This window comes from Giraffa tippelskirchi, chromosome 9 (assembly GCF_054371585.1).
Source record: "Giraffa tippelskirchi isolate mGirTip1 chromosome 9, T2T-mGirTip1v1.2.pri, whole genome shotgun sequence".
Classification (NCBI taxonomy): Eukaryota; Metazoa; Chordata; class Mammalia; order Artiodactyla; family Giraffidae; genus Giraffa; species Giraffa tippelskirchi.
In genome coordinates, this window is record NC_137283.1 from 166,411,126 (window position 1) to 166,426,468 (window position 15,343).

General features: G+C 48.4%; 1 protein-coding gene and 1 long non-coding RNA gene across 3 annotated transcripts in view; one reads left to right on the forward strand and one right to left on the reverse strand.

The window, feature by feature from the left end:
• The first annotated feature begins 1,067 nt into the window (after positions 1-1,067).
• LOC145521346 (uncharacterized) lies at positions 1,068-10,621 on the forward strand. Its single transcript, XR_014065329.1, has 4 exons — positions 1,068-2,162; positions 2,460-2,683; positions 2,765-3,050; positions 7,014-10,621. It is a non-coding gene; the product is annotated as an uncharacterized LOC145521346 (long non-coding RNA).
• PSMB1 (proteasome 20S subunit beta 1) overlaps positions 6,859-15,343 on the reverse strand; it is a 35,585-nt gene continuing 27,100 nt past the window's right edge. Inside the window, exons 7-9 of one of the 2 annotated variants that reach the window (XM_081529805.1) lie at positions 14,855-15,015; positions 14,124-14,172; positions 6,859-7,379 (exon numbers count right to left, since the gene is read on the reverse strand). In XM_081529805.1, coding sequence (XP_081385931.1) covers positions 7,369-7,379; positions 14,124-14,172; positions 14,855-15,015 — 221 coding nt within the window. In that variant the 3' untranslated portion in view covers positions 6,859-7,368. Of the gene's footprint in view, positions 7,380-12,405; positions 14,173-14,854; positions 15,016-15,343 lie in introns of those variants that run through there. The other variant, XM_081529804.1, reaches the window with a different exon arrangement.

Genomic DNA, 15,343 nt, shown 5'->3' on the forward strand with positions numbered 1-15,343 from the left:
AACAAGCTCATAGGTGCTCACCTGTATCACGCCGGGTGCAAACAGTACTTGAGGCGGTGAGCACGCTGTGGTGTATACAGATGTCAAGTTATATTTATTGCTCTACAGCCGAAACTTGTATTAAAAGCAAAACCAGGATCAGCCAGGGGGCTGCCTTTGTGGGCAACGTGCTCACAGAGGGAGGTGAGGGCAGACAGCGGTGTCCATGCCACAGAGGGCCCTCAGCAGGCCTCTGGGGACAAGGCTTCAGGGCAGGAGAGAAGCGGCCCTCACCACTGTGCATGCTTTCTTCTTAAAGCTGCAAGAGGCAAGCAGATGTTCTCGGACGGCTTTGCTTATAGTCCCAAAGTTGTCACCAGGGCCCAAAGCCTGGGCGTGTTGGTCACCAGCACAGGTCTGCGCAGAGGGGCCAGCAGGAGCTTAAAGCTGCCACCCCCCACCCCCGGCACAACAGGGCTGGCCACCAAGCGGGGCTGCCCCTCCACAGCCTGTCCCCGATGCTCCCGCGTATGGCCCCTCCTGAAGCAGAGGGCTGGATCGAATGAGCTTTTGAGGTTGCTTCCCTCACAAGCCCCTAAAGTCTGTGCACTGGAGCCAGAGAAAGGTTCGAAACAGGAGGCAGCTCTGGGTATGAAGGTGTCAAATGGAAGCTTCGGCCTTCGCCCGCCTCCCCCTGTGAGAGCCAACACCGGGGCCTGGCTGCTCTCGGCTTCTGGGGCTTCTCCCTGCCTGCACCTCTGGGAACTAAGCCATCAGCACCAGGCTGAGAAGTGAGGCGCCCCCATCTCAGTGCACAGATGACCCTGAAGAGGCTCTGAGCTCAGAGGAGCCACCCCCACACGGGAATTCACCGCTGTCTGGCGCTGGCCCCATGGCAGGGAGGCAGCACCGAAGAGGTGTGCGAGCTTGAGCTTTCAAAAGTGGCCTCCAGGAGCCACCCCCAGGGCGAGATGAAAGGGGGGCCTTCCTGCACAGAAGGGTTCTGTGGGGTCTGCCCTGCAGTGGGCCTGCCTCACAGGTGCTCCGCTTGAGGCTTCTAATCCTGTTCACACACTGTGCCCCCCGGCTGCCCTCCCCAGACCGGCAGAGGGCTGACTAATGAGACTCTGCCAGGAGGAGCCAGGACTTCAAGGATAAAGAGAAAGGGGAGGACATTGGGAGGGGGAGCTGTGGATGCCTCGGCTACGTGGATGCGTGAGAACTTAATCTGGTAGCTGGAGTGGATGCACCTTTAGCAGTGGACCTAGTGACTGTCCCTCTGAGCTGTTCCCTCTGGCTCCCGCCTGCACCCTGGGGGCGGGCCCCCTCCGGACAGGCCGCAGGCCGCGTGCTCTCACCTCTGCCCGGGGGGCAGCTTTGCTTGGCAGGGGCTCACTAGCTGCTCCTCTGACTCAGGAACAGAACTGACGCGCGTGGGGTGGCGGCCCTGAACCCTGGCCCTCGGCCGCTTCTCTCAGCAGAGGTACCAGCTAACAGTGGGCATCAGACACTGCTGCCCCTCCGCCCCAAGTGAGACCACCCCTCACCAAGCAGCTGTCGGGCTGGCTGGCCAGATTCCAACAGGTGGTCTGTACAGGTCCAAAGCTCCCTATCCTGTTACTGGTTCCCAGAGCTATCTGATTCCCTCTTCCTTCCTCTGTGAGAACTTGGTTATGAGTAGAGACTGGAATCTGAAGGTGCGGCATCTGTCCTTCCCTCCCGACCAGGAGGCCCACAGACCGGGTGCAGTGGACCAGAGCCCGTGGTGCCAAGTGTCCTCCTGCCAGTGGAGGTTTGTCTGAGCTGCCCGACTGGACACCAGGGCTCCTTGGTGACTCAGGCCAAGATGTGGGCAGGGGCTCACGGATTCCCTTCACAGCCCACCAGGCGTGAGAAAGGACTGAGACGAGGGTCGGGTGACCCAGAGGCCCTCGTCCCCGACATTCTATCACCTCACTGGGCTCGCGATCCCTCTCCCCTCTGGCCCCCCCCAGCCACGTCCCTACCTCCCTTCACTGTCTGCACCGCATCTCTGTGAGAATTCACGGGCTCCCCAGATGTGCTGAAGTTCCTTAAAGAGACCTTGACAAACTATGGACCCCCTCAGTTTCCTCATTTTAAAAAGCTGAATGGTGCATTCAGCAACCTTTGCTGCAAACCTTACCTTGGCATCAAATGGAAAGGTACGTGACAGTCCTTGAATGGATTAAACAGGACATGGACTTTAGTAATGGTAACGACACACTGACCATGGCGACTCGCTCAGAGTGGCACTTCATGTATTAAATAGTTTGCCACAAACGCTCATAATTCAGAGAAGTCTTTTTCTTGGTTTTTCAAAACGTGGTAGGGAAATGACCTTTATTTACAACCTGGGAGAAAGAAAAGTAGATAATCGACTCTGGTGTTTTCTCTTCTACCTTTTAATTGTTTCAGCTTATTCATTCTGTCTTGTTTTGTTTTTCTTTTCTTCTCTCAAGTGACCGTGCCTGAATATGCACTGTGATCTTCAGTAATGAGGGCTTCAGGCCAGTTTCAGGGATGCCAACCCCTCTCTTGTCTCCCCAGGAGCCAGGGCCCCGGTGCAGCCGTCCTGCTGGTCAGTGGCCGTTGCTGGGGCAGCACAAAGGGAAGAGGGCCATTTGCTCTGGCCTCTCATCCCACTCAGAAACGTCCAGAGGGGGCTGCGTGCTGACCCGGCAAGGTGAGGCTTTCCAGGTGACCCCAGAGAGTGAGGAGGGGAAGTCAGGAATCGCAGACTCACCCCCACCCACCCTGCTGGCAGGTGAGATCTCACTGGTCAGCCCCAAACTTCAGCTGACGTCCGAAACACCGTCAGTGGTGCATCGGAAGAAAGGCTGAGCGAGAGCCCGCCTTGACCCCCTGGCGGGGTGTGTCCCAGGGATGTGACGGGAAGAGATGACCCCGGCACTCAGGAAGCCGTGGGGCGGGGAAGAGCAAGGCGGTCTTGACAGACTCAGCAAACCGTGGGGTGTCTGCATTCCCTTGGTGTGGCGCTGGAGCAGTTCCTCCCCAGTGAAAGGTCCTCCCAAGTCCCACTGGAAAAGTCGGTGAGTCCTACACAAGTCACGTCTGTTTGGCCTTTGAGTTTACCGTGTCCTTTGTGCTCACAGCAGCCCTGTGGCAGAGCCAGGGCACAGTTCTCAGCAAGATGCGGTTCGTCTTCTCACAGAAGGGTGGTGCTGGTGTGGCTGGAGCTGCACACAGCCCGTGATGGCCCAGGACCCAGGGGGGTGTCTCATCCTGTTTGAACCAGATGCAGAAGAGGGCTCCTTGTCAGGGGCCTTTTGGAGACCCCAACAGCATCTTCCAGTCCCTAGGAATTTCCCAGACTCCTGTTCAGACGGCCTGGTGCCATGGTGAACTGGCAGACACTGCTTCCCAAGTGAATAGATGGAGGTCTGAGAAGCTGGTCCTTTGCCCAAAATGACACAGCTAACAAGTGGTGGGTTAGGGTTCTAAGCCAGAATCCAAACCCAGGTCTATGCTCAAGTGTGCACACATGTGCACACACCACGCATGTGCTCATAGCTGAGGGCAGCTCAGAAGGCTGCCCAGGCATGAAGACCTTCACGTAGGCACAGCGGCCACAGAGCGAGTGTCCAGGGTCAGACTTGGGGTTTCTGGTCCCATCGTGCAGATTCTGCTGCTGTCACTTAGCAGAGGAGCCCTAAGTCCCCAGAGTCACTTTTCTTTGTTTCAAGAACAAGGAAGGTGGGGCCTGGAGAGCCCTGGAGGCAGGCCTTGTCCAGAAGCCCAGAACTACCAGCGCCCTCTCCGGAGGTCTGTGTGCCCACTGTCATGTGATGCTCCTGAATCCTAACCCTGAAGACAGGCCTGGCTGGGCCACTGCTGGAAGCAGAAGCACCAGCTGTCTCACCAGACCAGAGCCTTTTCTCTGCTTGTGTCCACTCTTCCATCCCCTGAGTCAAGTCTGCTCCTTAAACTGGCTCAAATAGATCCAAGTGTCTGTAGCTGAACTCCGGCACAAAAATTCCCAAACTGGGTTGGGAAAAAGAAATGCAAAAAGGCAAAATGGTTGTCTGAGGAGTCCTTACAAATAGCTGAGAAAAGAAGAGAATCTAAAAGCAAAGGAGAAAAGGAAGGATATACCGATTTAAATGCAGAGTTCCAGAGAGTAGCAAGGAGAGATAAGAAAGCCTTCCTCAGTGTTCAGTGCAAAGAAATAGAGGAAAACAATAGAATGGGAAAGACCAGAGATCTCTTCAAGAAAATTAGAGATAACCAAGGGAACATTTCGTGCAAAGACGGGCACAATAAAGGACAGAAACGGTATGGATCTAACAGAAGCAGAAGATACTAAGAAGAGGTGGCAAGAGTACACAGAAGAACTGTACAAAAAAGATCTTCACGACCCAGATAATGACGGTGGTGTGATCACTCACCTAGAGCCAGACATCCTGGAATGTGAAGTCAAGCAGGCCTTGGGAAGCATCACTACGAACAAAGCTAGTGGAGGTGGTGGAATTCCAGTTGAGCTATTTCAAATCCTAAAAGATGATGCTGTGAAAGTGCTGCACTCAACATGCCAGCAAATCTGGAAAACTCAGCAGTGGCCTCAGGGCTGGAAAGGGTTGTCAGCGTGTTCGGTGCTGCTTCCGTGTGCCCTGTGTGCTCCGAGCACTGGGACTGAGTCACAGGAAGGCTCACAGATGCTGCCTCCAGAGGCTTTATTCTCACAGCAAAGACTGAGTAAGATTGCCCTCTTAGAGAGCTCAACAGACAATTGCAGACTATGCTAGTTACTAGGAACAAAGTAATCAGTTTGCTCTGAAAAAGAATAAATGCTCAGACGGGGTAGATGACAGAGATGACAGCCAACTCCCAAAGAGCTGAGGGGAGCTCTTCCTAACAGCGTGAAGACATCTGTCTGGGGAGGGGGAAGGCTGGAGGGGCTGGTGGAGCCCCAGGCCTGGGACGTGGTTAGTTATGGAGGAGAATGGGGCTGGTGTGAGTACTTAGTGGGATTTTGGCTCTTTATATAATTGTGGATTTTAAATTAAAATATATATTCATGTAGCATAATATAATCACAAAAATCTTAAATAAGAAAAGTCAAGCACATCCAACTTTCTTCAAGAGTGGCCTCCAAGAGCCCTAAGAAACACCCACAGCCGGAACTTGGATAGAGAACGAGAAAGGAGGATCCAGGGATCCAAGAGCCAACCAGCAACTAATGAAACAGGAGAAAATTCCAGAGAACTCAGCGTCACAAAGCATAGACATGCAAAAGGAAGTGTCCCAAGCAAGGGATCTCTGTTAGATTTGGCCCGAGAGCATTCGTGGTGCCGTGACAGGAGCGCTCCGGTGTGGCAGCCTGCAGGAGGGCAGGCGGAGGGAAGGCTCCAGCCGTGTCTACAGAGCGTGTCCTTGGGGCGAGTTGGCTGTAAAGAGACCCAGGATAATGGAACAGTAGCTGAACAGGAGGAGGAGGCCAGGGGGCTGCTCCCATTTTTTTACATGGGGACCCTGCAGCACAGCTGTTCAGCCGTAAGGACGACCGAGTGCTACGCGATGATCAGTAGTTCAGGACGGAAGAGGCGTAACGGGAGGAGGGAAGCCCGGGACGGTGAGAGGCGATGGTGGAAACGCCTGTGAAATAACCGGCCTTTGTTAGGAGGGAGGACCTTCTCCAGCTCTATCTGGAGGCAGTGAAGAGAGAAAGGTTCAGACAGGAGCACAGACCTGGGAAGATGGACAGTGACCCTACAGTGCACATCCATCCAGTGTGAGTGAGGCCAGCAGGCAGCATCCGCAGGGGAGGTGGGGCTGGAAACCCAAGCAGGGTCCTGGTGTCCGGAGACCTCCATGTCATTTCCTTCAGCCACACTGAGTCTATGATTACCTCAAAGTAAAAAGCTTAATTATAAAATAAGGCTACTATACTGTATGACTCCATTTATACGATATTCAGGAAAAAGCAAAATTAAAGGAACCGAAAACAGATCAGTGATCGCCACATTCCCAGGGGATTTGGGGCCGGGCCGGGGGCGGGGGTTGAAACAGCTAGTCTACGCCTTGATTGTGGTGGTGTTACCAAGTGTGCACATTTGTCAAAATACATGGACTTGCACCTAAAAGATGTACTTTTTTTGTTTGTCTTGTTTGTTATTGAGGCATAACATTGATTTACAGTGTTGTGTTAGTGTCAGGTATATAGCAGAGTGATCCCGTTAAATACATATGTACGCATTCTTGTTCAGATTCTTTTCCCTTTTAGGTTATTACAATGTATTGATTATAGCTCCCTGTGCTATACTGTAGGTCCTAGTTTTTCACCTATTTTATATATAATAGTGTGTATCTGTTAACTCCAAATTAATCTTCTAATTTATATCCCACAAGAGTTACTTTTATTTATTGAATATAAATATTCTTAAAGTGAATAAAAAGCAATAAATAATTTTAAGGATGGAACTGGCATGGTCAGAACTGCATTATAGGAAGATCACGTCTGTTGTCTGTGGAGAGTGGAAAGGACCAGGAAGGACGTGGGGGCCCGGAGATTGGCATGGAAACCCCAGGAGTCATCCAGGTTCAAGACAAGCAGGAACTAGGGATTACGTTTCAGTGGATCTAGGGAAGAAAAAGCAGTTTCAATAAGTCTTATGATTATTTTAGGACTGAGAATAGAGAGATAGATGTGGTCTTTCCAAGAAAATAGATTTTTTCCATAGAAGTGTGTGTGTGTGTGTGTGTGTGTGTGTGTGGTGTGAATTCTCTCATCCAGCCAATCAGTATACAAAAAGTCATGTGCTGGGGAAAAACTGATTTTATGAGATGCAGAATAGGATTTTATAATTTAAATATAAGGATATTAAATACCAATGAAAATGATTTTTTTCATTAAAATCTTTAATTACAAGTTAACTGGTGGGGAACTTGCAATGGGTAAGAAATAAAATAACAGAAATATGTGGAATATGGGAGGGACTCAGCCACTAAGATTAATACACTATGCCTTCCACCCCTCCGTCTTTGCAAAAACTTAGCTAGAAATGCTTTACCCACCTGGGAACTGGGTCTGAGAGAGAGGACTTCCCCTGAACTGTCCTGAAGCCGGAGCCCCCATCTGCAACCTGGAGGAAGGCACAGTGAAGTTAGCATGGCCACACAGCAGCATCGTCCAAGCACCTTCCTCAGAGGAGTAGGATCCTTCACACAGGCAAGCTCCTTTTTAGGGTGAAAATCCTGCACAGTCTTCACGCAGAGTGAGTCTCGGCTGACGCTCAGGAGGGCCCGTGAAGCACTCACGGGAGGACGGGAGCATTCGCTGTCCAGTGTGGACCTGGGACTCTGAGCGCTCGGGCAAGACCAGCTGGCGCTGTGCATTCAGCACAGAGAACATCACAAGGGCTCTGAGAAAAGACATGGAGAAGAGTCAGAGGCAAATCAGTGCTTTGCAATGTGGCTGCAGGTCCCAGTATCCTCCAGAACTTATGCTGCAGACACCGTTTAATAGCATCTATTTATTTTTCTTACTGTCTTTGCTTACTTATAAATTAGTACAGATTAGCAAAAAAGAGAGACTTCCCTAGTGGTCCAGTGGGTAAGAATCTGCCTTACAATGCAAGCAACACAGGTTCAATCCCTGGTCAGGGAGCTATAATCTTACATGCCAGGGAGCAATTAAGCCTGTGCAGCAACTACTAAGACTGAACACAGGCCAAACTACTGGGAGGGAACCAAGCCCCACCCATCAACAGAAAATTGGATTAAAGACTTACCGAGCATGGCCTTGCCCACCGGAATATGACCCAATTTTACCCACAGCCAGTATCTCCCATCAGGAAGTTTGCACAAGACCCTTATCCTCATCCAACAGAGAACAGACAGAATGAAAACCACAATCACACAAAACTAACTAAACTGATCATATGGATCACAACCTTGCCTAACTCAATGGATCTATGAGCCATATTGTGTAGGGGCGCCCAAGATAGACAGGTCATGCTGGAGAGTGCAGACAAAATGTGGTCTACTAGAGAAGGGAATGTTAAACCTCTTCATCATTCTTGCCTTGAGAACCTCATAAACCATATGAAAAGGCAAAAAGATATGACACTGAAAGATGAACTCCCCAGGTCGGTAGGTGTCCAAAATGCTACTGGAGAAGAGCAGAGAAATAGCTCCAGAAAGAATGAAGAGGCGGAGCTAAAGTGGAAACAACACCCAGTTGTGGATGTGTCTGGTTATGAAAGTAAAGTCCTATGCTGTAAAGAATAATATTGCATAGTAACCTGGAATGTTAGGTCCATAAATCAAGGTAAATTGGAAGTGGTCAAACAGGAGATGACAAGAGTGAACATCAACATTTTAGGAATCAGTGAATTAAAATGGACAAGAATGGGCAATTTAATTCAGATGACCATTATATCTACTACTGTGGGCAAGAATCCCTTAAAAGAAATGGAGTAGCCCTCATAGTCAACCAAAGACTCCAAAATGCAGTTCTTGGGTGCACTCTTAAAATGACTGAATGATCTCTGCTAGTTTCCAAGGCAAACCATTCAGTATCACAGTAATCCAAGTCTGTGCCCTGACCAGTAATGTCAAACAAGCTGAAGTTCAACGGTTCTATGAAGACCTACAAGACCTTCTAGAACTAACACCCCCAAAAGATGTACTTTTTACCATAGGGGCCTGGAATGCAAAAGTAGGAAGTAAAGAGATAACTGGAGTAATGGGCAAGTTTGGTTTTGGAGTACGAAATGAAGCAGGGCAAAGGCTAACAGAGTTTTGCCAAGAGAACACGCTGATCATAGCAAACACCCTCTTCCAACAACACAAGAGAAGACTCTACACATGGACGTCACTAGATGGTCAATACTGAGATCAGATTGATTATACTCTTTGTAGCCAAAGATGGAGAAGCTCTATCCAGTCAGCAAAAACAAGACCAGGAGCTGACTGTGGCTCAGATCATGAACTCCTTATTGCAAAATTCAGACTTAAATTGAAGAATGCACGGAAAACCACTAGACCATTCAGGTGTGACCTAGATCAAATCCCTTGTGATTATACAGTGGAGGTGAGAAATAGATTCAAGGGATTAGATCTGATAGACAGATGCCTGAAGAACTATAGATGGAGGTTCGTAACATTGTACAAGAGGCGGTGATCAAAACCACCCCCAAGAAAAAGAAATGCAAAAAGACAAAATGGTTGTCTGAGGAGTCCTTACAAATAGCTGAGAAAAGAAGAGAAGCGAAAGGCAAAGGAGAAAAGATACATCCATCCGAATTCTGAGTTCCAGACAATAGCAAGGTGAGATAAGAAAGCCTTTTGAAGTGAACAGTGCAAAGAAATAGGGGAAAACAATAGAATGGGAAAGACTAGAGATCTCATCAAGAAAATTAGAGATATCAAGGGAACATTTCATGCAAAGATGGGCACAATAAAGGACAGAAATGGTATGAAACTAACAGAAGCAGAAGATATTAAGAAGAGATGGTAAGAATACACAGAAGAACTATACAGAAAAGATCTTAGTGACCTGGATAACCATGATGGTGTGATCACTCACCTAGAGCCTGACATCCTGGTGTATGAAGTCAAATAAGCCTTAGGAAGCATTACTACAAACAAAACTAGTGGAGGTGATGGAATTCCAGCTGAGCTATTCCAAATCTTAAAAGATGATGCTGTTAAAGTGCTGCAATCAATATGCCAACACCTTTGGAAAACTCAGCAGTGGCCATAGGACTGGAAAAGGTCAGTTTTCATTCCGATCCAAAGAAGGGCAATGCCAAAGAATGTTCAGACTGCTGCACAATTGCACTCATCTCACATGCTAGTAAAGTAATGCTCAAAGTTCCCCAAGTGAGGCTTCAACAGAATGTGAACTGAAATTTCCAGATGTTCAAGCTGGATTTAGAAAGGCAGAGAAACCAGAGATCAAATTGTCAACATCCATTGGATCATTGAAAAAGCAAGAGAGTTTCAGAAAAACATCTGTTTCATTGACTACTTTAAAGCCTTTGACTATGTAGACCACAACAAACTGTGGAAAGTTCTTCAAGAGATGGGAATACCAGATCACCTTACCTATCTCCTGAGAAACCTGTATGTAGATCAAGAGGCAACAATTAGAACCAGACATGGAACAACGGACTTGTTCAAACTTGGAAAAGGAGTCCGTCAAGGCTGTATATTGTCACCCTGCTTATTTAACTTTTATGCAGAGGACATCATGTGAAACGCTGGGCTGGATGAAGCACAAGCTGGAATCAAGGTTGCCAAGAGAAATATCAATAACCTCAATTATGCACATGATATCACCCTAATGGCAGAAACTGAAGAGGAGCTAAATAGCCCCTTGATGAAAGGGAAAGAGGGGAGTGAAAAAGCTGGCTTAAAACTCAACATTCAAAAAATGAAGATCGTGGCATCTGGTGCTATCACTTCATGGCAAATAGATGGGGAAACAATAGAAACAGTGACAGACTTTATTTTCTTGGGCTCCCAAATAACTGCAGACAGTAATTGCAGCCATGAGATTAAAGGACACTTGCTCCTTGCAAGGAAAGCAATGACAAACCTAGACAGGATAGCAAAAAACAGAGACATTTCTTTGCCAATAAAGGTCCATGTAGTCAAAGCTATGGTTTTTCCAGTAGTCATTTACAGATGTGAGAGCCAGGCAATAAAAAAGGCTGAGCGCCAAAGAAGATGCCTTCAAACTATGGTGCTAGAGAAGACTCTTGAGAGTCCCTTGGACTGCAAGGAGATTAAACCAGTCAATCCTAAAGGAAATCAGTCCTGAATGTTCATTGGAAGGACTGATGCTGAAGGTGAAACTGCAGTACTTTGGCCACCTGATGGGAAGATTTGACTCATTGCAAAAGACACAGATGCTGGGAAAGATTGAAGGCAGGAGGAGACGGTGATGACAGAGAATGGGATGGTTGGTTGGCCTCACCGACTCAATGGGCATGAGCGTGAGCAAGCTCTGGGAAATGGTGAAGGACAGGGAGCCTGGCTGCAGTCCATGGGGTGGCAAAGAGTTGGGCATGACTAAGCAACATCAATGATTTAAATGTAGAACCAATATAGAATATCCAAAATACAGGGCCCACAGATAAAATCAGATCTATAGATATTCAAGCTTCAGGAACTCAGATTCACAAATTCACACTATATCCTTTTTGAGGGGATCTCAATTCCCCGACCAGGGATTGAATCTGGGAACCTGGGCCCCAGCTGTGAGAGCCCTGAGTCCTAACCACTGGACTGCCAGGGCTTCCCACACAAATTCCTATTATAAATGGGAACTTTTCTGACATGGTGCCTCATAATCACTATTAAATTTTAAACTTGAGGTAAAGATGGCAAGTTTGGTTTGAGTTTTGTAAAAATATAAAACATACAGGCAAACAATACACATACAGAAACCTAAAAAGAAATAAATCAAAATATTGAAAGTTGATGCTGACAGTGGGATTTTTTTCCTTCCTTTTGCTGCTGTTGTTGTTCAGTCACTCAGCCGTGTCTCTTTGTGACCCCATGGACTGCAGCCAGGCTCCCCTGTCCTTCACCACTTCCCAGAGCTTGCTCAAGCTCATGCCCACTGAGTCTGTGGTGCTATGTAACCATCCCATCCTCTGTCGCCCCCTTCTCCTGCCTTCAGTCTTTCCCAGCATCAGGCTATTTCCCAGTGAGTCAGCTCTTGTCCAGTCCTTCTAGTGAATTGTCAGGGTTGATTTCCTTTAAGATTGACTGGTTTGATCTACTTGCTCTCCAAAGGATTCTCAAGAGTCTTCTCCAGATAGACCACATGTAAAAAAAAGAAAAGAAAACAGCATAAAATATGATTTAATATTTGTAACTTTATAAGACTTCTTGTATAAAACAGTTCACAAATCTGAAATCAATCTTAGGTTGACAAACTCAGTTTGGGGGTCTGAAAATATAGTTACCATATCATTCTGGGTCATTTATAAAATTTTGCATGCATAGAGTATGAACTGCCAAGCAGCAGAAGTGAGAGGAGCTGGTCCCAAATCTGAGGGCTACTGACAGCAAATTGACCCCAAGGTAACTTATAGAGTGTCCGGGGACAGCAGGCTGGTCCTCAGAAGGCCAGCAGGGGCACGCACCAGGCAGAGAGGGAGGGGTCCACAGAAGGCCCTGGTCAGCTGCAAAGCCCTGCACCCTAAGCTTGCACGGCAGCTGCTGCCGCCTAAGCTCAGAAACAAGTGCTTAGTTTGGAGTCAAGCTCCCAGTGGGATGGGAGGAGAGGCCAGTGCAGCAGCTCCTCAGACTTCCTAAGACCAAGAATTCTTTTTATCTTTTCCACCCCATCCCCCATTGACCCTCATCCCCCCAACACCCTATGTTGGGAAGGTTTTTTCTTACAAAATTGCATTTAATAACAAAGAAGTCTTTAAGAGTCAAAGACATTTATAGCTTCCAGCAAAAGTTTTATGCAAGAAAGCCCTGAGTTAGTTTAATTAATTATTTTAACAAGTATTTATTCAGCAGCAGTGATAGACAAGGATGGAGAGCCAGAGTGCAAAGGGGTGAGGTCTCTGCCCTGCAGGGCAGCAGCCGAAGTCACCACGCAGCGAGCAGTTACCCTTCACAGAGCAGAGCGGCTGTGCAGGGGGAGGTGGAGTGAGATGAGGGGAGGCAGGAGGCCGGAGCAAGGCCGGGGTAGCTCCCTGAGGCACCCTGAGCCGGAATTTGAAGGGACCGAGGGAGGACACTACGAGTTTCTAGGTAGCTAGACGGGGTAGGGTTGTGGGCCCTCCGGAGGACGGGAGCAGCCTGAGGCTTGGTCACAACTGCGGCTCACTGAGGACTTGCTGGGCAACAGGGTCTGGGCGAAGCACTTACATCACCTGCTCCTCCTTGGGAGGGAGCACTAACATTTCACACACTTCACAGGTAAGGATGATGAGCCACACGGCTGGGAAGTGATGGAATCGACTCCAGAAGGCAAGACACTTAGTTTCTGCCCAGAAACTGATGTCACTTGGGCAACACGCAGTCCCCCAGAGGATTCCATCTGAAGGTGAAGGTGACTATGAGCTGGTGTCACTGGGCCTCCCTGAGGCACATTCACACGTGGATGTGACATGTCACCTGCCACCCAATTCCAGATCAGAGGGACAAGAGGACACCCTTGAAACTTAAAGATGGCTTCAGTTTAAGGAAAATAAGAATAATCAGGTAGTTGTTTGAATTTAATTGCTCTTCAGGGTGGTACAAATACAAATAGGTTTACAAGGGCTTTACATAGACTGTGGCTGACTGACTCATGGCTGGCTATTAAGGGAAGCTCGAGATGACCAGGCTATTTTGAGGCCAAGCTCTGGAGGCACCCTCTCGTTCTCTCAAACCATCCCCTTGGCGCTTTCAGAGAGAAGCCGCCTGTGCAGCCCACTGCCTGCCTCTCCTTTTAAGGCCGTGAGGGATCTGAGCCCTGCTGTCAAGGAGCAGACGGCCAGTTGGAGCTCGACGAGTCACCACTGCAAATAGCTGGACTTAAGTTTCTGAAAGGGAACCTTACCACCTGGGCCTCCCATAAAAGGTACCAGACACACGGACTCTCTGCCCCCGTGCCCGGAGGAGCCGCCTTCATGGGCCGGAACAGACCCTCAGAGGGCAGGTTCCCTGAGGCCCTCTCCCCAAACAGCCCAACAGGAACAATGGAGGTGAAGGCAGAGGGGGCACTATTCTGTTACCCACAGAATCAAATGTAAGTGAAGGTGGTGACCACAAGCAGGCATAGGAGACAGAGTGTTGACGTAGGGACTGAACTGGAAGAGAATCCACAAGACCAAGCAAAACACCCTCAGTCCAGGGGACTGACGATCCGGGGAGCAGACTGTCTGGGAAGTTCGTTCTTTGAGAAGCAAGTGATATTTACATTATTAACATAGAGCAGGGTAACATGATAAGAACCCTGTTAAAAAACAAAAAGCCAACAAAAACACCTTGGAAGAAAATGCACTGCCCTGAAGGAGAAACTGAGATGTTGTGATGGCGCTTCCTGTGGCCCAGGGGCCAGGCTGGTTGGATGAACCCCCATCCCTGGAGCTGTTTGTCCAGAGACCAGGTACACTGCACCCCAGGGCGGGTGGAAGGAAACATCTGACCTGCACAAGCGGAAGGCGTTTGAAGCTCTGCCCGGCCTGGGTCTGAGACCTGTGATTGAAAGAAGGCGGTGGCTTGTTTAGAAACTGAAGTTTATCTTCTGATGACATAAACAAAAGCAGTCAGTGATACTCAGATATTTCATCACAGTAGATTATTATTTAACTAATAGCAACAGGTCAAATTTGCCGATCTAAGCAATGGTAAGATATATAAACTTATTAAAAGATTACTCTGTTGATGAAAAATTGAACTGAATGTGATCAAGCTTCTATATCTAACTGCCAATTTATAAGAAGAGACAAAAACATAAACTGTAGGAATTCAATCAGCAATCACCAAGAAGTGGGGAACTCTGCAGACTAATCACCCAGTTTCTGGACAAATGAGTTTCAAGAAACTGAGAAAGAGACTGAAAGAGATTAATACACAGAGAGAGACGCCGTCGGGAGAGACGCCGTCGGGGGAGGGAGACTGGAGAGACCGGGTCAGATTTGAATGAGGAATTCTGAACAGAGAACAATTGAGGAAATTTGAACATTGACTGGAAATTTGGTTGAGAAGTTGTACTTAAGAGACTTCCCAGGTGGAGCAGTGGATAAGAATCCACCTGCCAAATCAGGGGTCCTGGGTTCGATCTCTGATCTGGGAAAATGCCACATGCCACAGAGCAGCTGAGTTTGTGGGCCGCAAACACTGAGCCCGCCCTCTAGAGCCCCCGAGCCGCAAGTACCGTGTCCACGTGCTGCCACTCCTGAAGCCTGGGGCCTGGAGCCTGTGCTCCACGAGAGAAGCCGCCACAGTGAGCAGCCCAAGCACCGCCGTGAAGAGCAGCACCAGTTCGCCCCAGCAGAGAGAGCTCGTGCGGGGCAGCGGCGACCGGGACAGCCGAAACTACAGAAAAAAATGTTTGCAGAAACTGTACTTAATCTTTAAAAATATGATTATGAAACTGTGATTATATTTTAAAATATGATCATAATCTTTTAGAGGGCTGAAAAATTTACAGAAGAAGTTATGGGACTTCTGGGATTTGCTTCAAAATACTTTGGGGTGTGTGGGGCTGGGGAGAGGAGGCAATGACATGACGGTGGTCGGGAGTAGTTACTGAAGTGAGTGAAGGATCCATAGGGTTTCGTAACACTGGCCTCTCAACTTCTTTTGTATGCATTTGCAATGTTCCATAATAAAATACGTGAATAAATGAGGCATTTGAAGAATT